The sequence below is a fragment of the Tiliqua scincoides genome, chromosome 12, assembly GCF_035046505.1.
Source record: "Tiliqua scincoides isolate rTilSci1 chromosome 12, rTilSci1.hap2, whole genome shotgun sequence".
Taxonomy (NCBI): domain Eukaryota; kingdom Metazoa; phylum Chordata; class Lepidosauria; order Squamata; family Scincidae; genus Tiliqua; species Tiliqua scincoides.
In genome coordinates, this window is record NC_089832.1 from 5,790,445 (window position 1) to 5,817,106 (window position 26,662).

The following is a 26,662-nucleotide window of genomic DNA, read 5'->3' on the forward strand; positions in this document are numbered from 1 at the left end:
TTGCATTTTTATTAAAACTTATAGTACAGGAAATTAAAAAAACACAAAGAAATCACATTATGTGGACAGTTTTGCTCTTTTGTAAAGACTGAATCAATACTTCAGTAAGTTATTACAATAGCAAAGCTAGACTATAACTTAGAAAGTGTGTGATTGACCACTCCGTTCCCAAATAGAACTAAACTAGCTGCATACACGAACTAGCTGCAATACAGCATGGCAGTTGTATGGGGGCCCTTTGCAGGTCACACCACTCCTACCACTTTGACCCACGCCAAGTGTTGAGGTGTGCCTCATGTTCCTTCAAATGTCAGTTCTTGCTGACACTTAACAAGTAAGGCCACAGGGAAGTTCCAAGAATCTAGACAGAAATTGGGAGTGGGTGGAGAATTGCCCGTGCCTATGCTAAACTAACTATGAACCAACTACAAGAAATGCAGTTACTACTTCTCATCTGAAACTTAAGAGTGATGATTTGCTCAAAGTTCAGCATCTTGGGGGCAGGGGCAGGTGCCTGATTAAGTTCTGCTGACAGCATAATCATGATTCAGAATGGGAAATGTAAGGGTTCTCAAAGCTTGGCTTCTCAAAGAGTGCTGAAGACATCCGTAAGGAAGTAAAGGCTGTCACCTACCAGGAAAAGCAGGATCTTCCCCTTGATTCCTTCCCACCATATTGACCCCACTTGAACTGCTAGTGCCTAGCATTAACGAGGCAATCTATTTTGGCAGCTCTTTTGCTATTTCAAGATGCAGCCTGTAGGGACAATGAGACATGTTGAAGGTCCACATGTTCCTTAACTCCCATCTTCTCCTTTCATTTTGATCTGCTTACTTCCATGATTAACTGAGCTCTGACAGGTCCTAGCTTTGTCTTACACCCAGGAGGATAGAAGTTGTTTTCTTTTCCAAAAGATGTTCACAATTGTGATGACAAAGTCAAAGAACATCACTGCGTGCAGATGCCTAGCAATCAGATACCAGCAGCTAAAACCCCAGTTTTCCCCTCTGCATATGCACAGAGTTTGCACAAAGGCGACAAAACAAACAGGATTTGGCTGGTCAACATATTCACTGCTGTCTGTTTGCTGGCAGCCTTTTGTTAAATGAAAGTCACCAAATCATTTCTTGTAGCACTCCAAAACTGAGGTTAGAATGCAACGTGTCACATATAACCTCTGTAGATAATCTGCCCTTTCAGGTTCGAAGGTCTGGGAGCTTTCCTTTCCAAGGTTTCTCTGTTGAAACAACGGCAGGAGACAGAGGCTCTCTTGAAGTTTATTCCTTGCTTCACTTTAATAACATGAGGTCTACTGTCACTATTAAACTATGTTTGGTCTGTTACATCTGCTTCTGTTGTTTTATACACCTTGTTAAGAAAGACTTCAACATTATCTTCACCCAAACAACAGACATCCAGGATGCAGATGACATGTTGTTTCTCCAGGTCATCAGCTGCCTTTAAAACTTCATCTGGGGTGCAAAGACAAATCACTGTATTAGAAGTTAAAAACATACATTTTCAAGGACCTACTTGACTCAGTGAAAAACATTAAGGTGTTAAATGGTGGGCTATATCCCAGAATGAATATAATCTAGAATGTGGATGGGAGAGAATCTTTCTATCCTCCTTTCGCCAGCATGATTTCCACAAGCATCTTTTCACAGAAAGCCCAGCTAACAGTCTGGACAATAATGGCTATAGGTCCCCATAACCTCATCCAGATGGTGTTTCCTTTGTGTTGGTGAAAAAATAAAAAATTGCACTCTTGCTTGAAATGTGGAAGTCAAGAAACTCTGCGTTAAGCAGATACTCCTTCACTAAGCTATAGTTCCTTCCCCCTTTCACTTCTGTCAGTCTGGGGCATGGTACGTCACCTAATGACCCCTGACAGATTTGTAGGCTTCTAGTTCCTGGACGTAAAATCTAAGATGAAGAAATTATTGACAGAATTAAAATTGTTGCCACTATTAAGGTGAAAAGCAATAATTTTCCATCAACTATTGGGGCAAATATCCAAAACCACTTCATTATTTAGTCACAACCACTCAAACAAAGGCTTGCAGGGAAAATATGCACATGGGCTTTTTCAAACAAACTCCTGGACTGGGGTGTTCCTCAGACAGAATCGGTTTGTTAACAAGATAATTAAGGGTGCAATCCTAACCAGGTCTACTCAGAAGTAAGCCTATTTTGTTCAATGGGACTATTTTGTTCAGGAAAGTGCGGTTAGGATTTTAGCCTAATCTAGATAAGAGATGAACTGATATAAATCTTCAGTGAATTAATACAAAGTAGCTCATTGCCCAATACTGAAACAAAGCTAAAAAAGCAGTCCTGGGTAGCAAATCCCCCAACCAGGTTGTTTTTTCTAAAATGTCCAGTCAATAACATTAAAGATTATTTTATAAAAGAATCCTATAGAAAGGGTGGTGGAATGGTAAATCTCTGCTTCCAACTCCACCTGCTTATGCTGGAACACGAGATGCTAGCCATGGTCACCACCATCATAATCTCTAGATGTTCTTACCTGAAAGTGAAAATATCTCAGAAAGTCCATCTTTGTTCATGGTTTCCTGCTGAAAGGAGGTACCACTTGTGCAGGGTGACTCTGCATTGTTTAATGTGCCTTTTTGTGGAAATAAATGGGAATCTCCAGCACAACATATAGGGAGGAAGGCAACATCTATAGCAATGTCATGATTTATACCTGTGCAAGAAAGAGGCATCCTTTGTTATTACCAGTTGTTATGTAGCTTTCTTCGACTTCTTTTGCTCTGGCACTACTTTTAAGACAAGGCTTTTACAATATATGCTCATCCAATCCAGATGCTCCCTCTTCGGTAGTCTGATCATTCAAACTCATTAGTATTAAGAATAGTTATACACCTCTTTTCAGCAAAAAAGAAGTTCATAAAACACATTACAGAGAAAATGCAAATAAATGGTTCTCTGTCCCAAAAGGGATCACAATCTTAAAATGATGCAGAAGATACACCAACAAACAGCCACTAGAAAATGCACAGAACTCAAGTGAATAGGAATAGTGGCTTTCTCCCTACGAAACACATGAGCACCACCACTTGGCTCTTTGCCCAGTTAGCAGGGCTAACATTTCTTATAAAATGCTAATGCCAGAATCTCAGTCTGAATGGTTGCAATGGCCCATATTCTCAAGACACCCACTTTCAAGACGAGACACTCCATAACAAAGGCTGCTCTGACAACTTCCTATCCTCTTGTTCCTTGAAACATAAGAAACGCTCCACTGGATCAGGCCACAGGTCCATCTAGTCCAGCTTCCTGTATCTCACAGCGGCCCACCAAATGCCCCAGGGAGCACACCAGTTAACAAGAGTTAACCTGATGCTCTCCCTTGCATCTGGCCAGAAAAGTTCCACAGAATCACAGGTTTTGATTCTGCTTAACCATGGATTTTACAACTGCAGATTTCGCTCAACACAGATCCCGACCCAGAAGGGGCTTCCTCAGGCCTCAGGCTACCTTATAAGGCATAAAAATGTCACATCAGGTTTCTGTCTGGAAACCAGAAGCAGTGCTTTTCTGGCCTTCTTGGCCACGCTGAAGCCCGCAGAGACTGCAGGCAGATGCGCATGGTTTCTGGGTTTCGGAAAGCCTTTTGGAAGTTACCAGAGCTCAGCTCCCGTCACCTTCAGAGGGTTTGAAGGGGTCAAAACAGTGGATTTCATTATCCATGGCTTTTGGTATCTGTGGAGGGTCTGTGTCCCCTGGGGGCTGGGGATAAGAATAGGCCCTCAGTTTGGCTGTACTTGTCGTAAGAGGCGACTAAACAGCCACCGGGTAGATGGGGCTCGTCAGCCTGGGAAGGCAGCTCATCTGAGAGAAGGAAAACTCTGATCCCAAACCTCCTCTGCCTTGTGGCTACATCCAGTTAAGGAAAAGGCTTCAGGAGTCAACCTCGAGGCAAAATCAGGAGCCGGAGTCCCTGAGGCAGTTCATGGCTGAACACAGTCACGTTCTGGCAACTCCTGCGACGCCGCTGGAACCAACCGTATTGGCTTCTGCCTTTCCATTGGACCATTTCAGTGACGTGGAGAGGGGGGATTTGCTGCATGGGTAACAGCCTATCCTCCATACCTACTTTACCCAGGCTTCGCATACTGGAGAGGACACTGTTCCAGAGCCACCATTCAGAGCGCGATACCATAGTCTTCCGAGACTATAAAGGATGCCAACAGGAGGGTCTGAGAATTGATTCCTTGCAGATACAAAGCCCACCTGAACAATTAAATAATCAAGGATGTCCTTCTAGCACTAAAAACAGTTCTTCAGATTATGTATTACCAATGCTGACTATGATAATATTTCTCTAAAGCCTTGGCACCTATGCTCTTACTAATATAGACCAATAGAGGATTGGCTTTTTGGGGGGGGGGGGAGGCAAAACATCCACATTATTAGCTTACTGTCAGTTTGATACCCTATTATAGCCCACCTATCTCTCTTAAAAGTGCTGCTGTCTAGCCACATATACACTTGGGTCATCTTTCCTGTGTGTAACATTTTGCAGTTGTTCTTCTTGTTAAAACTTATTTTTCTCTCTGACCAGATCTGCAGGATTTTTTTTATTTTACAATTCTGGATCTGAAATCTAAAATTAACTCAGTAAACTGCAGAGCGGGGCAGAGTAAGCCGATTTTCTTGTAAATATTGAGGACATTAATCATGTAGTCAAGCAGTAAACCCTACAAACTTTGGACAGAAGTTCTAAGGCTGAGATTTCAAAGAGGTGCTTTAGGCAAGTCTAAGAAGGTGTACACGCCAAACAGGATCCTACCCTCTTTTTCTTTTAATATGAGACCACTTGTTTCAGGGTCACTGATTGCTTTTTTAACTCCTCTCTGTTTCAAGAGTGATTTGCCACATAACACAGGTTGGCTACTGCTTAAAAAACATCAAGTTCTTCTTGGAATTTGGATCCTAGTCAAACTCTCAAGAGTTACTCTAAAAATAACTCATCATAACTGTGGAGTAGCAAGCATGAGTATCTCATTCACCATCTCTGAGCACTGTGCAACAACACTCATTTGTTTGTAACACTCAGGTTTCGACACAGTTAACGCTTCCCAGTGGGGTGCTGAACTTTGTTTTGGGGAAGTGGTGCCCGTGGTTACCTACCAAGAATAGAGACCTCGTAGTATTCAACAGGAGAGGCATTTTCAAAGTTACTTGTTTTTTCACTTGCTGTGCATTCTTTGGGTTTGCATTTGGCTGCCTGAAGATTGCATTGTTGCATAAGGAATTCTTTGTGCATATAATCAAATTTACAAGGAAAGCTTTTTGGGAAAATGCTGCTGTAGCGCAAGTGTTGTGTTAAGTTGTCTTTTACTGCTGTCCAGAGAGCACTTTCCCAGGAATTATGGCACATCCTCTCTGCTTGAACTCTTTCAGGCACATCAGCCATTTCTTTGTTGCCTGCTAATATGAAGATATTAAAGGCTTAGTTAATCTCCGTTTACTTCAATAAAAACTCTGATTTTCTAATAAACCAGAAAAAACCCACACTTGAAAAAACAAAAATCTATCAACATTTTCAGTTGGTGAATTTTTAAAATAATCATTTTTAAAAATCAATTACTGTATAAAGATTTAAAAACTAGTTTAGAGTTCTAAATTTAATAAATACCATGTTTCTCTTACTTAAAATACCTTGGTTAAAATTAAATCTTAATACAACCATGCTGAACCTACACTTACAGACTCTTAAAAGAGAATAGCCCTCCATCAAAACATTAGGTTAAAGATGTTTGTTATGCAAAGAAACATGGAAAAATGTTTTTGAAGTCAAGCATTATAATACAGCATAATAGCTCATCTACCATATTGTTATAATGGGGGCTGGAGAGCCATTCTAGTCCTCAACTCCAGGCTGTGCCACTAGGAGATTTTGTATACTCCCCATTTTATCCTCTCTACCTGAGCTCTGGAGTTTGCCCAGTTCATAAATAATGAATATTTTCTATAAGCAAACACAAACATTCCCTTTCCACCATATGATAACAAAATCCACACACAAACTACTACCTCTTTCTTTTGGAAAGTTTTGGGTTCATAGTTGTTTCTAAACAACAAAGACACGTGGGATACATAACCAAAAGGTAAAGGATGCTTGGCTATTTTGTATTTCTCAGAGGTGGAGAGAAGGACTGGGGCAAGATATGCAATACAGCAGAAATGGGGGAAAAAGTTGCCACACTGGGCATAAGCACAGCCTCCTCGATTGCATAAATGATCTATTTAGTTATAAATTAACATGCTGTACTGGTTAGATTAAGGAATTAGCATGCATCATCATTTAGAAAATATATGAAGTACCAATGGGAAACTTGATCTAAAATTGCCTTGATATAAATCAATTCAATTCAGTCAAACAATTCAATTCAGTCAAACAATTCAATTCAGTCAAACAATTCAATTCAGTCAAACAATTTAGTCAAACTGACGTAGCAAGCTGTAAATAAAAAAAGAATATTGACAACAGTGTGACGTCTTCAGCAATTAGATTGTTCGCTAACATTCCTCAACACTGCAATAGCACAATCAATATCTGCCAGATGGTTCACCAGTGCGGTATAGATTGTGTGTTCTCAAAACGCTGGAATTCAGAGCCACCCAGTGACATTTACTTGTTAGCAGGTACACAATAAATCAAGTGAAATTCGTTACCGCAGTATGTTTTAATGACACAACTGTCTTTAAAGCATAGGTTACTTGCTTTGCATGAGAGCATCGTTCGCTGACCAAAGCTAGAGTGGGAAAATCTGATTTTCAGTATGACAAAGTGGACAAAACTTGTAAGAGTGGTTGGTCACAGTGTACGAAACAAAATATTCCTCTACTACAGGACATCCCAGAGAATATCCTAGGTTCTGAGAATAAAGTTTCTGCTTTGGAAAGCAGCCTCTCTTCCCTGCACCAGCAAATGGCTTTTGCAAAAATCTCTTTGTGCTCTATGTCAGCTGTCTTGGCTGGGAAATATCCTAGGGTGCCATATGATAAAAAGGTATTGACCAGGCGGGAGCCTGGCCAACACATATTAGATCACTTCCTACACACACGCACGCAATTGACTGAAGTCTCCTTGCTCCTCATAGCTAAGAGTGGAGGCTGTGTGTCCATCTCAGAAAGGAAGGGGAGTTTATGCAATTACAATCAGGTAAGGATTAGTAGCACTAGGTAATGTATAACTTATTACTGCTACTACTAACCAACACATACAAAACCATTGACCTTAATTTTTTACAATGTAAACAACAAATACAAAAATGAAATATTAGGAGTTATGATCGTTGCTTTTCTTTTCACATTGGTCCTAAGATCTCTGCTATCTATCCTAATTTAGAACACTGACAGGCTGACAAGTTTCAAGAATAAGATACGTACTTCTACAGGGCTCTGTTGCTTCTGTCATTTCTTGACTTTCCTTTCTTGCTGGGGAATTTTCTGGCAAATGTTTCTGCAACCTACAAAAAACAAACATGCTTTTGTCACTCAGAGTCACGGTTCTCTGGTCACGTCATCAAAAGTCACAAATTCTCATTTACAGAAATCTCAAATTATGCACAACTGGCCTTTGGTATCTGCGGGAGATCCGTTCCCAGACCCCCTGCAGATACCAATATCCACGCATAATCAAATCCACGGGGGTGTGGGGGCAGGGAATCAGAGGACCTCTGGACACAACTGGAAGTGTCTTCCGGTCATGTCTGGAGGTTTTCTGAGGCAGTATAATTACTACTACTGTTAATAATCTTTCTTTCCAACGAGAATGACCATTTCCCAACAGTCACAAAGGATTATAGAGAATACAGCTCAAGAAAACAATGTTACTAGACTACTTAAAAATAAAATCTAAGACAATGGTCAGCAGAATCAGCATGGAATAAATCTGTATATCAATTACCTAATATACAAATAAACATGTTAAAAGTTTGTATCTGTTTCATATTCTGTCTCAAAGTTTCAGACAGCAACATGACATGCACTAATAAAAGACATTTAATTAAGAATTAAATGTTTTACAGTTAATTTCTATCCATCAAGCCTCATCTTTTTTGCTTACAACAACCATATTCATCTGGTTAAACAGAAAGACAATCTAAGGTGTTACAATTTATATAGTTTATTTTTAATATGTCAATTTTCTTCTGGAAATGTTTATCAGTAACAAACACACAGAGAGAGTTTACAATACTGCTGAACATTAACTGATAAGGGATTGTTTGTTTCCCATTTGTAGAGACTATAAAATATACACTGCATATAAACCTAAGGATGATGGAATAACCTACTTTATGCTAGGTTTTGCAATGCAGTTAATTCCAACCCTGAGAAGTAACTTCTTGCTTGAAGTTCTTCAACAGAAGGAAGAGAAGGGAAGAAACCTGAACTGCTTAGGTCAAACCCTGCCATCTGGCAAGTCTACTCTATCGGTACTTCTGGCTTCATGATATGAACTGTAGTCTAACATGCCTATTTTTGCTACTTTTATATTTGACGCTGCATATGTTAAAATGACTCTAAAATTCAGCAATGGAACCAATTATTTTGGCTAAACAGTTTTTATCTCCATGGAACAGCTGGGTAAACGTTACATAAAATGACAGATCATATTAAGATGAATTACTTTTCGTATTATCTAATCCACTGCCAGTTTAAATACAAATTGTAATGTTCGAAGCAGAAAGGCTCTGAATATCTTCAAACACATTACGGGTGCAATCACCCCATAGAGTGTGTTTTCACAGAAGCTTCACACCATCTCTTTTTCTTGCTCTCGTCTCACCCAATTTATTTTGTTTAAAGAATATTAAGTTAATGTGTCATAGGACCTGAAACACATGTGCTCTTAAATATCTACATATATGCATCAAGGAGTCTGAACAGGTCATCATTCCTATGCACAGGCACACAGGTGTTTAAGGGCATTTTTGCTGTTTACAATGTACATGTCTGGTGTGGGAAAGAGCACTTTAATACCAGTGTTCACATAGCAAACAGAATTTATGTGTGAAAGACCTCTGATTTCAAATAAATTGGTTTAGGATTGAATGGCAAAAGCAGCCTTTAGTTGTAAAGAGTTGGAACTGAAAGACTGAAGCCATTTGGAAGCAGAAAAAAAATCCATCACATTCCCACCCCCCTGCCCCATCTTTTCTTCAGGTTGCATTTAGAAGATGAGCTTTGAAAGTTACAATTTAAAATACCATCCAATGAAACTGAGAAGTCACCGAGAACACAGAACTTGATACTTACATTATTTTCTTGCCTGCAGATCTTGTGAAATATGAATGTTCAGACGGCACCGAAGGATTTCTTATCCTTAAAATAAGTAGTAAAATAAGTAGTAGTAAGTTATTTTATCTAATAGGTAGCGTTTATTTTCTAATGAACACTTGATTTCTTTATTCAGAAGAAACTTTGGACTATTGTTTCTTGAATGAACATAAGAACAGCCCCACTGGATCAGGTCATAGGCCCATCTAGTCCAGCTTCCTGTATCTCACAGCGGCCCACCAAATGCCCCGGGGAGCACACCAGATAACAAGAGACCTGCAAGGCTTCCTGGGAATTGTAGTTAAGAACATAAGAACAGCCCCACTGGATCAGGCCAAGGGCCCATCTAGTCCAGCTTCCTGTATGTCACAGCGGCCCACCAAATGCCCCAGGGAGCACACCAGATAACAAGAGGCCTCATCCTGGTGCCCTCCCTTATAACTAAGGGTGCCTGCATCAAAATGCTAATGTGTTGCGCTATGCGGTGGCAGAAGGTCTGAGGTTCAATCCTTGGCATGTCCAGGTAGGGCAGATCGAAATTCCTGGCTGATACCTTGGAGAGCCACTGCCAATCTGTGTTGACAATACTGACCTAGAGATGGACTAATGGTCCAGTTCAGCACAAGGCACTTCCTACAAGCTACTTCATATTAACCAAAGTCCCATAGTACTTGCAGCCAATTGTCAGTCCAATCTAGTGCTCTCTAGAACAGTGATGGAAGAGCACAGGATCAAGTGCTAGGCTCCCACAACTGGCACAAAGACACTTCATTCACTTGGCTTAGGAACTGGAAGTTCTACCCTCCCTCACCCCCAGATCTTAGAAGTCATGCAATTCAGCAGGAGCCTTTTAAAACTCAGAGAAACAACCTTAGATATAGACGCAACAGCCTGGGCAACCTGACCACATTTGTCTAGAACAGAATATTACCTTGTAGGCATCAAACAGATATGGAAAAGATGTAACCAGGTTACCCATTCTATCTATGTTAAAAACCTGAAATAGCTTAAGTACAATTGTTCTTTAGTGGACCTGGCTGAATAAAGTTTCACTGTACTTTATTACAGAGGCTGGATATACAAAGTTCCATCTGTTCCTCCTCAATAATTCTATGAGTTTTCAAAGTAATACTCTTAGAAAAAGCATATGAGGATTTTTGTGCATATTCACATACATCCCCAGAATATTCCAAAAGCAGTTTAGCAAAACTCTTGCACCAAAAAATTGTGGTGCAGCATTCTTGCATTTTACTTTCTCAACATGTATTCATTGTTAGGAAGAACTAAATGCCTACATGAACTCACAATGTGCAATAATTAATACTTAATTATCTGTCTTATCTGCCACCCTGGGACTGTAGCCTTGATGCTAAGAATCTAACCCTACCCAATCTGAGTACTCCATTTTAACCAGGATGCGTTTAGCAATATCCAAGTGATTCTTATCTAACTGGCTTGCCCAGATTTCTATTGCCAATGCAAAAAAAGACAGCCTAAGGCTTCTTGCTACTGTGTAATTCAAGCATTGAAGCAACTCATCTGAAAACTGTGTAATTCTCATGCTCCATGTGCTTAATCTTCTTTTGACAGAACTCAACAGATGCAGGATTGTAACCTAAAATTGACACAATGCCAACAGGATGGAAGAATTAATTGGAATCTATTCCATTTTGTAGAAATAGCTTACTCCACAGTCTCAATCTTTCGTTTTGCTTGAAGCTTTCTGGTTACTGTGTGCTGCTCCTGCTGCCCCGATGGAGGACTTATCATAGAACTTGAGTCTCCAGTTCGTTGACACTTGCTTCGTCCTTTGTTATCAGGATCACTCTCCGATGCAGAACTCTCGAATGGTGGCTTTCTGCTGATCTGTAGGAATTGAACAGCGAGATATATTTCATCTAAAACAAATTAATATTCCCGTTACCTATTATTCAAAGTGATTAAAAAAAAAATACAATCTAACTTTAACTCCAAATACTACAACCAGAAGGGTCAGGACCAAACTACACATTGCTCTAGAACAGGGGTGCCCAAACCCTGGCCCAGGGGCCACTTGCAGCCCTCAGGGGCTCTCAATCAGGCCCTCGGGGAGCTTCCAGTCTCTAATGAGCCTCTGGCCCTCCAGAGACTTGCTGGAGCCCATGCTGGCCCGATGCAACTGCTCTCAGCATGAGGACAACTGTTCGACATCTCACCTGAGCTGTGGAATGAGGGCTCCCTCCACTACTTGCTGTTTCACATCTGTGATGCAGCAGTGGCAGAGAAGGAAAGGTTGGCCTTGCTTTGTGCAAGGCCTTTTGTAGGCCTTGAGTTACTGCAAGACCGTCATACATTCATATAAGTTCCATCTCTAATAAATTCATTTATGTAAATTTATTCAAATTTTAAATGTAAATTAATTGTTTTTTCCCCCCAGCCCCTGACACAGTGTCAGAGAGATGATGTGGCCCTCCTGCCAAAATGTTTGGACACCCTGTTCTAGAGCAGGGCCATATCATTTTTGACACAAAACACATAGACGAACAGGCCTTGCTGAGGGAGAGTCAGCATGGCTTCTGTAAGGGTAAGTCTTGCCTCACAAACCTTATAGAATTCTTTGAAAAGGTCAACAGGCATGTGGATGCGGGAGAACCCATGGACATTATATATCTGGACTTTCAGAAGGCGTTTGACACGGTCCCTCACCAAAGGCTACTGAAAAAACTCCACAGTCAGGGAATTAGAGGACAGGTCCTCTCATGGATTGAGAACTGGTTGGAGGCCAGGAAGCAGAGAGTGGGTGTCAATGGGCAATTTTCACAATGGAGAGAGGTGAAAAGCGGTGTGCCCCAAGGATCTGTCCTGGGACCGGTGCTTTTCAACCTCTTCATAAATGACCTGGAGACAGGGTTGAGCAGTGAAGTGGCTAAGTTTGCAGATGACACCAAACTTTTCCGAGTGGTAAAGACCAGAAGTGATTGTGAGGAGCTCCAGAAGGATCTCTCCAGACTGGCAGAATGGGCAGCAAAATGGCAGATGCGCTTCAATGTCGGTAAGTGTAAAGTCATGCACATTGGGGCAAAAAATCAAAACTTTAGATATAGGCTGATGGGTTCTGAGCTGTCTGTGACAGATCAGGAGAGAGATCTTGGGGTGGTGGTGGACAGGTCGATGAAAGTGTCGACCCAATGTGCGGCAGCAGTGAAGAAGGCCAATTCTATGCTTGGGATCATTAGGAAGGGTATTGAGAACAAAACGGTTAGTATTATAATGCCGTTGTACAAATCTATGGTAAGGCCACACCTGGAGTATTGTGTCCAGTTCTGGTCGCCGCATCTCAAAAAAGACATAGTGGAAATGGAAAAGGTGCAAAAGAGAGCAACTAAGATGATTACGGGGCTGGGGCACCTTCCTTATGAGGAAAGGCTACGGCGTTTGGGCCTCTTCAGCCTAGAAAAGAGACGCTTGAGGGGGGACATGATTGAGACATACAAAATTATGCAGGGGATGGACAGAGTGGATAGGGAGATGCTCTTTACACTCTCACATAATACCAGAACCAGGGGACATCCACTAAAATGGAGTGTTGGGCGGGTTAGGACAGACAAAAGAAAATATTTCTTTACTCAGCGCGTGGTCGGTCTGTGGAACTCCTTGCCACAGGATGTGGTGCTGGCGTCTAGCCTAGACGCCTTTAAAAGGGGATTGGACGAGTTTCTGGAGGAAAAATCCATTATGGGGTACAAGCCATGATGTGTATGCGCAACCTCCTGATTTTAGGAATGGGTTAAGTCAGAATGCCAGATGTAGGGGAGAGCACCAGGATGAGGTCTCTTGTTATCTGGTGTGCTCCCTGGGGCATTTGGTGGGCCGCTGTGAGATACAGGAAGCTGGACTAGATGGGCCTATGGCCTGATCCAGTGGGGCTGTTCTTATGTTCTTATGTTCTTATGACAGGAGGGCCACATCATCTCTCTGTGTTGGGGAATGGGAAAAAAACAATTAATTTATATTTAAATTTGAATAAATTTACATAAATGAATATATTAGAGAAGGAACTTATATGAATGGCCTTGCAATAGCTCAAGGTCTATAAAAGGTCTTGCGTAAAGCAAGCCCAGCCTTTCCTTTGCTGCCGCTTCATAGATGTGAAACAGCAAGCAGTGGAGGGAGCCCTCATCCCACAGCTCGCCGTCACGCTGAGAGCAGTTGCATCAGGCTAGCATGGGCTCCAGCAAGTCTCTAGAGGGTCAGAGGTTCACTGGAGACTGGGGACTCCCTGAGGGCCAGACTGGGAGTCTTCAAGGGTCGCAAGTGGCCCCAGGGCTGGAGTTTGGGCACTCCTATTTTAGTGGGAGAAAGACTGGACCCCCTTTTCCTGAAGTAATTTTAGAAGAAAACTACATTGGCACTTCCAGTCATGAAGCTTCAACATAACACACAACATAACACATGCACACAAGGCCTTCAGTTTACAGGAAATTCACACTCAACTAGAATTTAAATTCTGTGGCATCTTACAAGCAAACAAAACAAAAATCAGTTACATAATTCACAAGTTGCATGTATTCACAATACATAAAACAAGCAAACAAACAAAAATCAGTTACATAATTCACAATTCCAGTTTCTCCAAACCCAGTTTATTTCCATTGCTTTATTCACTTAGAGTTGAAGATTCTAAACGTATCAGGCCAGCCACTCTTTAAAAAAAATACACCAAGTCATTAAAACTTTGAAAACCTAAACTACGACTTTCAAACTCTACTTGTTCTCAAAATAAGGGGGGAGCTAATCAAGAAACAATGTCTGTGGGTTCTCTGAATTCAAATGCAGAAGATTTCAATTGTAATTATGATCACAGTATCATAAGTACTATACTATTAATTCTCAAGCACCATACCTGCATTGGTTCCACTCCTGAGGCATCTTGAGATGTAATGCTACAGCTGACATATCTTATAGCACTAATTATCCCCTGAATAGCAATGCGTTTGTGCTCCCTGTAGTGCAGGCTTTCAATCTCCTTCTTCATTTCACTGATGGTTGTCAAAACTGATTCAACTGCAAAGAGCAATCCCCTGAAACTTAGTTTTAAAGAAACAATACCACCAAAAATGTATGAATTTGAGATTCATAGGAGTCAGATGGAAAAGAAAGTAATGCTAAGCTACTTGTTTTAAAGGTTCATTTGCAAAACATCTAAGAAAAGCAGGCTATCAGGATAGTTCACATGAACATCAACAAAAGGGAGATTATAGCTGTTTCCATAATACATTAATTGCTGATGCTCATTTACTTCAATAATATACTTTCGGGCTAACTGTGATTGTCCTTAGGCTGCTGTGAAAATTGCATCCTTTACATTGTTAGGATACAGATTACTGCTTGCACTTTTAGTGGAATTGTGATCTTTAGCTAAATGACACTGCTTACTATTAGTTTAAACTAGAGTCAGAAATCAGACCCCTCAGTTCAAAGACTCTCTCTGGATGTAATGGTGAAAATGTCCAGATCTCCCTCTTCTCAGTCCCATAATGACCTAATGAGTGCTATATGATTTTGCCAAAACGTGATCTACTGCAGCCATTTTCAGCCACTGTGCTGTGGAACACTGGTGTGCCACGGGAGTTTGGGGGAGGGTCATTTATTAGTAGGGTCATTGGGGGATGTGAGCCCCCCACTAACAGCATGGTGTGCCTTGTCAATGGTCAAAAAACTGATGGTGTGATAATTTAAGCACCTTGTCAGTGTGCCCTAAGATTAAAAAAGATTGAAAATCACTGGTTTATTGTTAAGGGATTAAGATATTTTATTCCTAAAGACACCAGTTCTGAGTGTCCCTCCTATTGGAGGTGGCTAGAATTCAGACTGAACATGCCTGCCCACAGCCCAGAAGCAGGTAAAGGTGCTGGGCACATTTGACCAATGAGACAGAATGGCAATACCAGCAAACCAAAATAACAAAGGCCATTTAGTAACGGTGCCAAGGCTCTCCATTGCATATGCTTATAACTTCCCTTCTAACCCTTTTTGCATGCTACCCTTGTTTTAATTAACTTTGCCATAACTGGATCTTTAACCTGTCTGGTTGACTCAATGAAGAATATGTAGCCTCATCACTATAACTCCTAGCCCTATACAGCCACATCCATTTCTAGATGATCCCTGAGAATGAATCCAGGTGGAATGAATTTCAAAGCAGCACCCTCCTGTGTTTGGATTTAGCTTTGGGGATAGCACAGATCTCCATCTTTCTATTTTGGAATAAGTGTGACTTGGAGGGAGGAATAAGGGTGCCAAATGCCTCAGAGGTGTGAACAGGGATTTAAGGGAACACTATAGAGGACTTCTTGCAATCCTTCTTCCTAGTATGCTTCAAGTCTCTTCTTAAAAGGGCCACCAGGATGCTATTGGGGTGCATGGGGAATTAGAAGCCCAGCTGCGCAGGATCTTGGCTTTGAATACATTATCTTCAGATAAAGAGCTGGATTGCACAGATCTATGTTAAAATGTTTTGTTCGCTTACAAGGTTATCAGAAAAACTGGCAAGCATATCCAACACTATACAATGGAATACAGTACCTTTAACGCTTTTACAATACTTTAAAAAAGTATCTGGAACTGGTGGAAAAGGATAATATCCACCAATGGAAGTTTTTTCCATATGCAAAGCTTCCGACTGAGTTTTAATCCATTGGATAAAGCTTTTCACTTTGGAATCTTTTGTATACGGCTGGCCTTTGTGCCACCCTATTAAAAAAAAAAAGAAGGCTGTAGGAAGTATAATAAAAAAATTAAAAGATTAAACCAGTAACTTTCACAAACGATTGTGCCACAATGCCCTGCGGTACTATGCTGAAAACCATTCAAAAATGTTAAATATGTTCTCATTATCAGGGACTTCTGTGAAGAATACCATGGCATTTGTAAGTGATATTGGGAATGCTATTGTTTTGGCTTCAGGAGACAAGGCAAAGAGAAGGAAGAATTGCAGCAATTTCTAACACTCCTGAGAAGCTCAATGCAGGCACACGAGGCCAAGCTGTAGTAATGTACTACTTCCCCAGAGGTTTAATAATCCTCACAGAACCCCTCACTGACCCTGGCCTGATCCCTAGAGACTACAAACTTACAATGCAATTCTATAACTTACCTGGAAGCAAGTCCCACTGAATGCAATGGGACTCTCAGGGAAGCGGGCACAGAACTGTAATCTCAGAGCCCAATCCTATGCGTGTCTACTCAGAAGTAAATCCCATTATAGTCAATGGGCTTACTCCCAGGAACGTGTGGATAGGACTATAGCCTCAGTGGCTTTGTTCTGATGCAACAACAAAACATAGTTCAGCCCTACATGAATGGGCCTCAGAGAGGCAGTCTCTCATAATTCTTCTCCACCAATCTTTCAGGTTGACAAAAGCAAGAGGACAATCACAAAAGCTTTTGATGGTTATATCCAAAGTATTTTTTTTAAACAAACTAGAGTTAGCACATGTCACATTTTCCCACATAACTGAGCTTTGCATACAAGCAAAATCAAAAGCTTTTGCTCCTATCATGTGTGTGGGAGAAGGAAGCATGAGACACTGTGGCTCACTGAGCTCTTTAACGTAGCACTAACCATGATTTTAAGTGGTGCACTAAGCTGTCATGGGTGCAAGACTCTCAAACTATTCAAGTATATTTCATACCAATGGAGAACAGAGAATCCCAGGGCTCCAATAATACATCAAGGGGTTAACCATATCAAGCACATTCCGACCCCTGCTCCTCCCCCCAAGCCCAGTGTAAAGAAATTCAGAATTGAAATATACATCTGAATATAAACAACTGGCAATGCACTGCCTATACATTGGTTTTGCAAATTACAGAGTTCTGTTATGGACACCCAAGTTACTGCCAGCTGCATCAGCCCTTTTGCACTGGACGTATGTTGTTGTGCTTTCATGCAGGAACGACGGGCATGGCATGAGCCAGCTATTTCAAGCTGTGTGTGTTAAGACAATGCCTAGCTAGACACTGTTCATGTGATATCAGTGCTGAATACAGGCCAACAAAGTTTTAGTATTTAAAGCCATCACAGTCTTGGGACTCAGGGCAGTACTTAATACGATGGAAGTAATAAAGCCACTTGTGACCACCATGCATCTCAGTGTTCCTGGAACTCTGGCGATTACATCTGATGTCACTGCAGTGTAAGCGCAAATGCCAAGGAGCTTCCACATACCAAGCAAAGGTGTTCGTACAGCAGTGCAGATTCCTTAGCAGGAACACTGTTTGTGACTATTCTGATCTCAAGCTCATATAGCTCACTGACAAACTTAAACAAACTGACATCTGCCAAACTAATCGGTCCATTCTGCAAAGTCAACACACACACATGGCTAACGTAGTTAAGGATTTCCACATTAAGAAAAGGGACTAACAACGAAGAGTTAAGACTTATTGAGACAGATGGTGGCAGTTTCAGTACCAAAGACTATTGCAGAGGAGTGAAAGGAGACGCGCAAAAGTTCAACGGCAGGGAAAGGTGGCTATTATGATTTGCAGGGATTAGTTAGGAAGATAGGTTTTAAAAGTTATTTACCTGTAATAAATATTTGACTTTCATTAGATGTGGTCAGATAAATTGTACGGGGGTCACTCTCACTATCTTGTATCACCCTCATTTGCGTACATGCCAAGTATGTCACTAGAGATGGAGAAAGGATAGCATCGTTTTTTGAAATGTGACTTTACTACATTCACTTACTTTACAGGTTATTTATGTGAGTTCATAAATAAAACTTTAGGCACAATTCCTCAACTCCAATGAAACAATTTAAAAAGCACTGAGTGAAAACAAAGCTATTAGTGGAAGAGCAAGAACACTGTCCCATTATAATTTGCAATCTTCTATAATCCTCCTAGTCCATTTTCATTTAACTAAAACTTTCTTCCCAGAGTTCTTCAGTGTTCAAACAATTTTGCAAAAAGTAATGCAACTTACTGGCCTAGCCCAATTCTTCTCCCTGACACCAGAGGTTTCTATACGTAAAAATCTTTTGAGAGAGGAGTGCTAAAGCATTTGTTCAAGTCCTTACTTGCAGTCTGAAGTAGTACCAGACATTACCACTTCATTTGTGAGTTGTGAGAACTAGGCAGTATTTCACTACATTGTACTGGTTTCTGGTTGCAACAGTACAGGAGGGCTACTGCCTACATGTCCAGTTCATGGATTTCCATGATTTACAACTGCGGGAAACACAACGTTGAATGAAATGGACACTTTCATCTGACCTGCAAAACTGTTCTTAGGCCTACTCACTCTGAGAGGCATTTGACATGCTGCTGAAGTTTAAAAAAGGTCCGAAGTCCTTTGAGTGTTCCAAATCCCTGCTGCACACCTTAAATAACTTCCTGAATTATACTCGAAGCCAGCCATTTTCAACCACTGTGCCATGGCACACTGGTGTGCTGCGAGTGGTCCACAGGTGTGCCACAGGAATTTGGGGGAAGGTCATTTATTAATAGGGCCAATGGGAGATGTGAGCACCCACTGGCAGCGTGGTGTGCCTTGTCAATTGTCAAAAACCTGGTGGTGTGCCTTGACCATTTTAGTGCCTTGTCAGTGTGCCATGAGATGAAAAAGATTGAAAATCACTGCTCTAAACCAATGAACCCGTCATCAAAGGTCTAAGCAACAAGCCTGTAAACACTGAACGTGTGTCACACAGGACACTATTTCCTACTGGACAGAGGGAGAAAAACAAGGCATGAACCTGTGTAAACCATAATGATGGTACAAAAATGTTTATTTCACTGCATTTGTACATGCATATACAATCCCAGGTTTCTTTCAATTACCTATTTACTCTTTTCTATAAGGGACAGCAGAAGGAGCTACAATGATATCCATCAATACTATGGTACTTTAAATGTAAGATAGGATTTTTTTAAAAGACCTATTATAGATTTAAAAAAATTAAAACATTTTTAAAATCAGTACTTGGGTGAATTTGTTCAAATATATCTGGCTGAGAAGTTGCAAATAATTCCAGTATGATAGGCTGCTCTGAGGTTCCATCAACAACATGCACCCAACGATGGATCCAAAAATCTTCATTATGATCTGCAGACAACAGAAATTTTGATTTGTTTTTAACCAAATAGTTTTGAACTAGTTTATAAGTATTATAATAATTCAAATAACCTTTTTTTCTTGTGCGCTCGATCCTTCCTACATAACGTACAAGTCCAAAAACATCACAGGAATCACCGTTTGATAAGCTTTCTACTTCTGACCTGTAACAGATCAGATTTATCTATTTTATTGTTTTATTGTATTTTTATAGTTATATATTTGCATGTATTTTAAGTGTTAGCCACCTTGGGTGCCCTTTGGGGAGAAAGGCAGATTACAAATCTAACAAACAAACAGACTGAAAAGAGAGAGATGTACAGGAAGACATATTTGAATATTCAAAGCAAATCTTCTATTACACAGTACAGAAGAAAACTTTTCACTTAACTTCAAGAATCACACTTACCTTATGAAGGCTTAGTGATGCATCCACAAGGACAAATGTACTTATGTCTGCTGAATGGCAGTTTTTTCCTACAGGTTCATTTGCTCTTTTTTATTCTTCTCCTTTACCTGTCACATCTTTCTGTCTCCCCCTTACCTTTCTTATATTGTTGTTTCAATTTTGTCTAAGCTAAGAAAGTTCTGTAAACAAAAGAACAGAAAAAATCTAACCTTGTTATAAACTGATATTTAACTTCAGGCAATTTCCATTCTGCTTTAACTTTATTCTCTGGAATAATGTTAATTTTAGCTGGAGGGTCTCGAGCGTTCAAAGTGATTTCTAGAAAAGAATTATTGACATAAGAATGCATTTTTAACAATTATGGTTAGATCTGATGAGGTGTTTACTACATTAGTAATAAAGTGAAAGCAGGACTGAAGTTATATGTGAAACAAATGTGTCCCGTTTATTATACGTAGTTGCTTTAACTCAACTTTGTTTGCACAGAGAGAGTCATAAACCACACAAATGAAAACATGGCATTTCCTTACCAGAAGAGCTTTCCTAAGTAATCTGCCTGTCCTGGTCCTTTCTCTTCAGTCTAATCTGATGTCTGTGTCACTCAGTAATGCCCCTCTAAGCTCACAAATTTCAAACCAATTTATTCCTTACAGTATTTATAAACCACCTTTTACATAGACTCAAGGCTGTTCACTTAGGCAGGCTGAACATACACCTCATTTTTTGATGGCGTTTTTACAAGTATTGTTCCATGAGAGAGACACCCATAACCTTTATGTCTCTAGATGTTTCCCTTCATATTGCAACAATCATCCTGGCTGCCAACTTCTTACAAGAGACTAAATTAAAGGGAAGAATGCAGTTCTGTCACAGGCAAAAATTTCCCTCCTGCAAATTGAAGAGCTTTGTCACATAGAAGACACAAAAATGCTAGATGTGAATTATCTGCAATAGACCTTCAAAAGATTCTGAAAATATTTTTTCTTCCCTACACAAGTATAATGGATCACACCTGTAAACAACTTTCCAGTACACTGCAAAACTTCCATAAATTCACCAATGTTTCATCTGGATAAGAGGGAAAATTAAATATTAGGCTACACGGAGTTGAAAAAAGTTATGATGGGTATCTTGAAAAGTCAATGTCACTACCACTAATGATATTTCACCTACTAAAAGGATCTTCCCAGAATGAGACACATGAAGAGCTATGCACAGACTGTACTGTACTTCCATATTCTGAAAGACAATGTGCCAACAGACATAACTTCTCACTAACAGAATTACTCTGGAAACAAGCAAATCAGTACCCATCCAGTTATGCAAAGAGAGTTCCTTATTATATACTCCTCCCTTTCACTGGGAACTTAAAACAGTTTATGCATTGTTCTAGCACAAGGAACTTTAAAAGTGATCAGTAAAAGAAAATTATTTACTGAATTAAAAAAATACGCATTTGAGCTGATTATTGATATTAAAAACTACATGAGCATTCTATTTATGCTGGAGGAGTGACGCCCCCCCCCCGGCCTTTTCATCAGAAATGCTCACTATTTAATTTGTACCTATTCTTATTCATTTCAACTGGCCCTTCCCCCCTGTTTTAATCTCTCCATTATTTCTTGAACCCCATTAGCACTTGTAGAAAACAGAACCTTGGTTTCATCAGTAGACTGACAATATGTTTGTTTGTAAAAAAAAAAAAGCCTCATAACAGACAAATCTGAATCTGCTACTTCACAGAGATAATTAGAATTACTGTCAAAGTGGCTTAGAATCATCAACTGTTTTCGTCTTTCCTAGTCTGACAAAATATTTCACTTTCTTGCACACATGCATTTTATATATTTCACTTTCTTGCCTACACACACACACACACACAACATATATATATATATAAGATGCTAAGAGGCGATTAAAAAAACAAATAAAAGTTAATTGTGCTGTTTACAGCAAAAGGTGATGAGCTAAGGATACCATGTAATCCTAAGCTTCCTAAGGAAAGCAGAGCAAAGATGTCTGCCTATTTAAGGCAAAAGGTGTAGCTATGGGAGCAGTCACTACTACTGAAACATCTGGTACTGCTATTGATGAAAGGGGCAGCAAGCTTAGGCCAAACAAGGAGCTGTTTTGAATCTGCCTTGACTCTAGCATGCAAGGTGTGAAGACCTCTCTCTCTACTCTAGGATAACTAGAGCGCTGAAAAACTCTTGCTTCTGCACTGCCCAGATGGTTCATAGTTCGTATTTTGACCAGTGTTTCTTAATACAGACAACCCAAACTGAGACAGATATGTCACACTGTCTACTTCTAAACAAGCATATTTTCTGCTTCTGCACAGTTACTGAACCCCAATTTCCACCTGAAATACTTAACCTATTAATGAGAATCTTTTCAAGTGCAAATCTCTAGGAGTTGGTTGTGTTTTACAAAGGAAACTTGGTTTGATAGTATACTGCTCAAGCAGCAGCACTGTTCCAACCTTCATACGGTTATACCATTCAGGGCACAAGGAATTCCACAAAACCATTGACGTCATGCCAGAATGATCAGCCACTTCGAAATAGGCCTAAAAGGAATCAAGAACATGTCCTGAGCTTGTGAACAACACTCTAGAAGAGAGAAAGTATTTATGATTGAACCGCTCTTTTAAATGCCTTTTCCAACTGCATACTTTTCTATCTCTACCCATTAGCGTGCAACCTTTGCAAGATGCCATACAAAAATGATACTTCCCTTACTCAGAAGGCTTATAAATAAGGCCTCAATTCTAAACTCTGAAGTTTCATTGAAATAAACAGGATTTGTCTTCTAATCAATGTGTATAGGATTGGGGTACAAGTTAAGAATGACAGGGTGAAGAGAGGGAGGGCACAATACACAGAGGGTTTTATAAAGTAGTATGAGGATGGTGTAGGATAGAACTGCAGAAACAAAAAATTTATATACTGATTTGTTGCTATGGCTGTCAAAGAAATGCTTGCCACATTTTATGAAGCATTAAGGCGCATCAGCAACACCCACATCCTACAGCATTAGACATGCAACAGTATGTGTTAAGCTCCGAATTCTAGAACTGTGTCAGAGCTGCAGATCTCCTACCTGATATGGCATATCCACTTTTTTGTCCGGTTTTCCATAATAACGTAACCTTGCTTTATGCATGATTCTAACAAGCAAGGGTTGGAAGTTTATTTTGGCCCTCCAGGTCATCTCCACATTAAAGAGAGAAGTTAGTTTGGACTCTAGGAAAAGAAACGAGAAACAAAAAGCGTATATTGTGCAGGTTTGATTTCATAACCTCCGTTTACTACCACTAAAAAATACATGCGGCCATTGGAAGGATTAGGAGTAAAAACGACTGATCTCAACCTCAGCCCAGCCAGGTAAGCTATCCGTATGGCCAATTTGATTGCTCTGATGCCAGCTCAAAGCACACATGCAGAAGCTGCTCAGTTCAGAAAAATGTTTTTTCATTATCCATTATAAGTGCCTAAGGCAGTGCTTTTCAACCAGCGGTATGGGTAGCACCAGCGGTACTTGAGGAAATGTCTGGTGGAATGCTTGAGACCCCTGGACACCTGCCACTCAGCAGGAGACAAGCAACATGATGTGATAAACAACTGTAGGAGACTTGCCTTGGTGCACAGAGCTCCAAAGCATGCTTTTTGAGCACTCAAAAAACCACCCACCTACCCTGAGTCTCTTACTGGTGTTTGTCATGTCACATCTAGCCTCCAAACCCCGAAGTTACTGGTGATGACATCATCACCAGTTACTTCTGGTGGTATTTCCAATATGTGGACTGTGCAAAATGGTACAGTGGGGGACAAACATTGAGAAACACTGGTCTAACGCCCCAAAGAAAAAAACTGCCTCTCAAGTTCGTGGCCTTATATAGGACAACATAATATCAACATATACAGTAACAGACAATGAGGTATTATAGGCTTATGTGAATAAACAGAGGAGCCTCAGGATCACACACTCCTTCCTCCCCTTCATGTGCAGCAAGTCCCTCCTTCTGACCATAGTTTGCTGAACAAGCAAATGATGATCTTGCAAACCAATATTTGACTAAAGTTCCTCTTCCTAAGCTCCTCAGTGCTCATTTATGATTTGGCATTACACATGAACAACCTTCATCCTGAAATCCAAGAGCCACCTGATCCAACCAACAGCAGTGGTGGATCCTAAAATGGCTTACTTCTCTACAACTGTTCCCAGCCAACCATCCTTCACGTCAGTGGTTCTCAAACTTTTAGCACCAAGATCCACTTTTTAGAATGAGAATCTGTCAGGATCCACCAGAAGTGATGTCATGACCAGAAGTAACATCATCAAGCAGGAAAATGTTTAACAGTCCTAGGCTGCAATCCTACCCACCCTTACCCAGGAGTAAGTCCAATTGACTATCATTGTTTAAAGCATATACTTAGTAGCTTGTTAAAAGTACAGGTCTGTAACATTTCCCCAAATAGAGTCACATACCAGGGTAGCATCCAGTCTATTAAAAATAAAATACTGAAATGAATGGGGACCCACCTAAAATTGGCTCACGACCCACGTAGTGCCCATGACCCACTATTCCACGTGTTTCTACCTTGTGGTACAAAAACTTACCATCGACACAAACATCCTGTGACAACTTCTTTTCTACCCAAACATCCCCATAGGGATCTTCAGTATTCCACAAAGGAAGGTAATGTTTCTTGTCACCTTTCAGGGGTGTGGTGGGCTTTTGACTGTATTCCTTTTGTTCTTGGGGATCATCACCTACATCTGATGTGCCCACTATTTCAAGCTGTTCAATACACAGAAAGCCATAACGCAGTTTCTTCTCATGATACATATATGAACACTGGGTTATTTTCACCCTCAAGCCACAGTACAGAGCGTTTTTGTGCACCAGGGGATTCAGTTCATGGGCCAGGAGGCACTTCTCCTGGTATATGCCATCCGTAATTGTCACATCATAGCAGTACAAAGGAAAAGGAGCAGAAGGTGCATGACTGCTGCTGTTGGCAGGCGACTTGAGCACTGCACTGTCCTCCATGTATCTCTCCACCCGCAATACAGTGACTGGCTGGGCATCTGTAAGGGAGACTCTCAATTGGGAAGCTTTGAGAACTTGGTCGAACGTCCTCTGGATCCAGGAGTTCTGAGTTGGAGCACCACCGGCATCACTGACAACGCCCATTGTTTCTGCTTCTGCACCCCTGCTGTTCCTGTTCTCCACGAACCCCATTGCACCCTCAACACCTTTGCTGCTACTATCCCCTGCTGTGCCTGCTTCCCCTTCAGTGTCCCTGTTTCCTGCATCCCCTCTGGACCTTTCAGCCTCCCCAGCACTTACTGGCTGACTGAGCAATGCTGTAACCCTGCCTGCAGGCCTGCCCAGCCCCTCCACCTCAATGGCAGCCCCCTCACCCATGTCCTTGGTAGAACCACTATCCTCCCCTAGGCAGTCTCCCATAACCCCCCTTATTTCTCACAATTGCCTTGCACTGCTGTGGCCCTTATTCCTGCCCCTCCCCCAGCATGGGTGACCTCAACCTCCACAGCTAACCTCACCTCACTAGCCTTATTTCCCACAATGCACTACTAGGCCCTTATTACTGCCCCTCCCCCAGCCTGGGTGGTCTCACCCTCCACAGTTGCCGCCCCACTTCCCTTGTTTCCCACAATGCACTGCTAGGCCTTCACTCCTGCCCCTCCCCGATCCTGGGTGGATTCACTCCCAAACCTGCCCCTCTCCCACTATCCTTGTTTCCCACAATGCCTTGCCCTAACTCATGCCCCCCCACCATGGGTGGTCTCACCCTTGACAGCTGCCCCACTTCCCTTGTTTCCCACAGTGCCTTGCACTACTGTGGCCCTTATTCCTGCCCCTCTGTGGGTAGTCTCACCCACCACAGATACCCCTCACCCCCACTGCCCTTGTTTCCCACAATGCACTGCTGTGGTCTTTATTCCTGCCCCTCCCCCTCCCTGGGTGGTCTCACCCTCAACAGACACCCCACCCCCACTTCCTCTGTTTCTCACAATGCCTTGCACTGCTGTCACCCTCACTGCTGCCCCTGCCCCACCCTGGGTGGTCTCAACCCCACAGCTGCCCCTCTCCCACTAGCATTGTTTCCCACAATGCCTTGCACTGCTGTGGTCTTCACTCCTGCCCTTCCCCCCTGCGGAGGTTGAGACCTGGGTGGTCTCAACCTCCATAGTTACCCCTCCCCCTACCAATCTTGTTTCCCACAATGCACTGGTGGGCCCTTATTACTGCCCCTCCCCCACCCTGGGTGGTCTCACCCCACAGCTGCCCCTCCCCCACTCTCCCTGTTTCCCACAATGCACTGCTAGGCCCTCACTCCTGCCCCTCCCCCACCCTGGGTAGTCTCACCCCACAGCTGCCCCTCCCCCACTCTCCCTGTTTCCCACAATGCACTGCTAGGCCCTCACTCCTGCCCCTCCCCCACCCTGGGTGGTCTCACCCCACAGCTGCCCCTCCCCCACTCTCCCTGTTTCCCACAATGCCTTGCCTTACTCCTGCCCCCCGAAGACTAAGTCCTGAAGGACGCTATGAGGGTCGGGGAAAGGCGGGAAGGGAGACCAGGAGGCGCCCCCCACCCCTCAGCGAGCGGACGTCGCGCTTCCGCTGCCCACCACGGCGACAGCAGCCACCGCCATTAACAGTGGGCAGGACGAGGAAAGGAACGGACGCGCCGTTTCGAACCGTCCAATCAGAAGAAAAGGGGCGGGGCCAGGCGCAATTGATTGACGTGCCGGACAAGGCGAAAACTCCGCGGTGCTGGCCAATGGGCGCGCGGTGGAGG

At 41.8% G+C, this 26,662-nt stretch overlaps 1 protein-coding gene across 2 annotated transcripts; it reads right to left on the reverse strand.

The window, feature by feature from the left end:
• Positions 1 to 25,732, reverse strand: RADX (RPA1 related single stranded DNA binding protein, X-linked). 2 transcript variants are annotated; one of them, XM_066640100.1, is made up of 15 exons: positions 24,453 to 25,732; positions 22,932 to 23,074; positions 22,206 to 22,398; positions 20,039 to 20,147; positions 19,493 to 19,584; positions 19,289 to 19,411; positions 17,888 to 17,992; positions 15,883 to 16,050; positions 14,201 to 14,361; positions 11,006 to 11,184; positions 9,298 to 9,363; positions 7,426 to 7,505; positions 5,161 to 5,460; positions 2,531 to 2,710; positions 1 to 1,472 (listed from the first exon to the last, which is right to left on the reverse strand). In XM_066640100.1, the coding sequence occupies exons 1-15, from the start codon at positions 25,303 to 25,305 to the stop codon at positions 1,327 to 1,329; spliced, it is 2,898 nt and encodes a 965-aa protein (XP_066496197.1). In that variant the 5' UTR covers positions 25,306 to 25,732; the 3' UTR covers positions 1 to 1,326. The 2 variants fall into 2 exon arrangements, with proteins under 2 accessions (XP_066496197.1, XP_066496198.1); XM_066640101.1 differs by lacking the exon at positions 19,289 to 19,411.
• Positions 25,733 to 26,662: the final 930 nt, after the last annotated feature.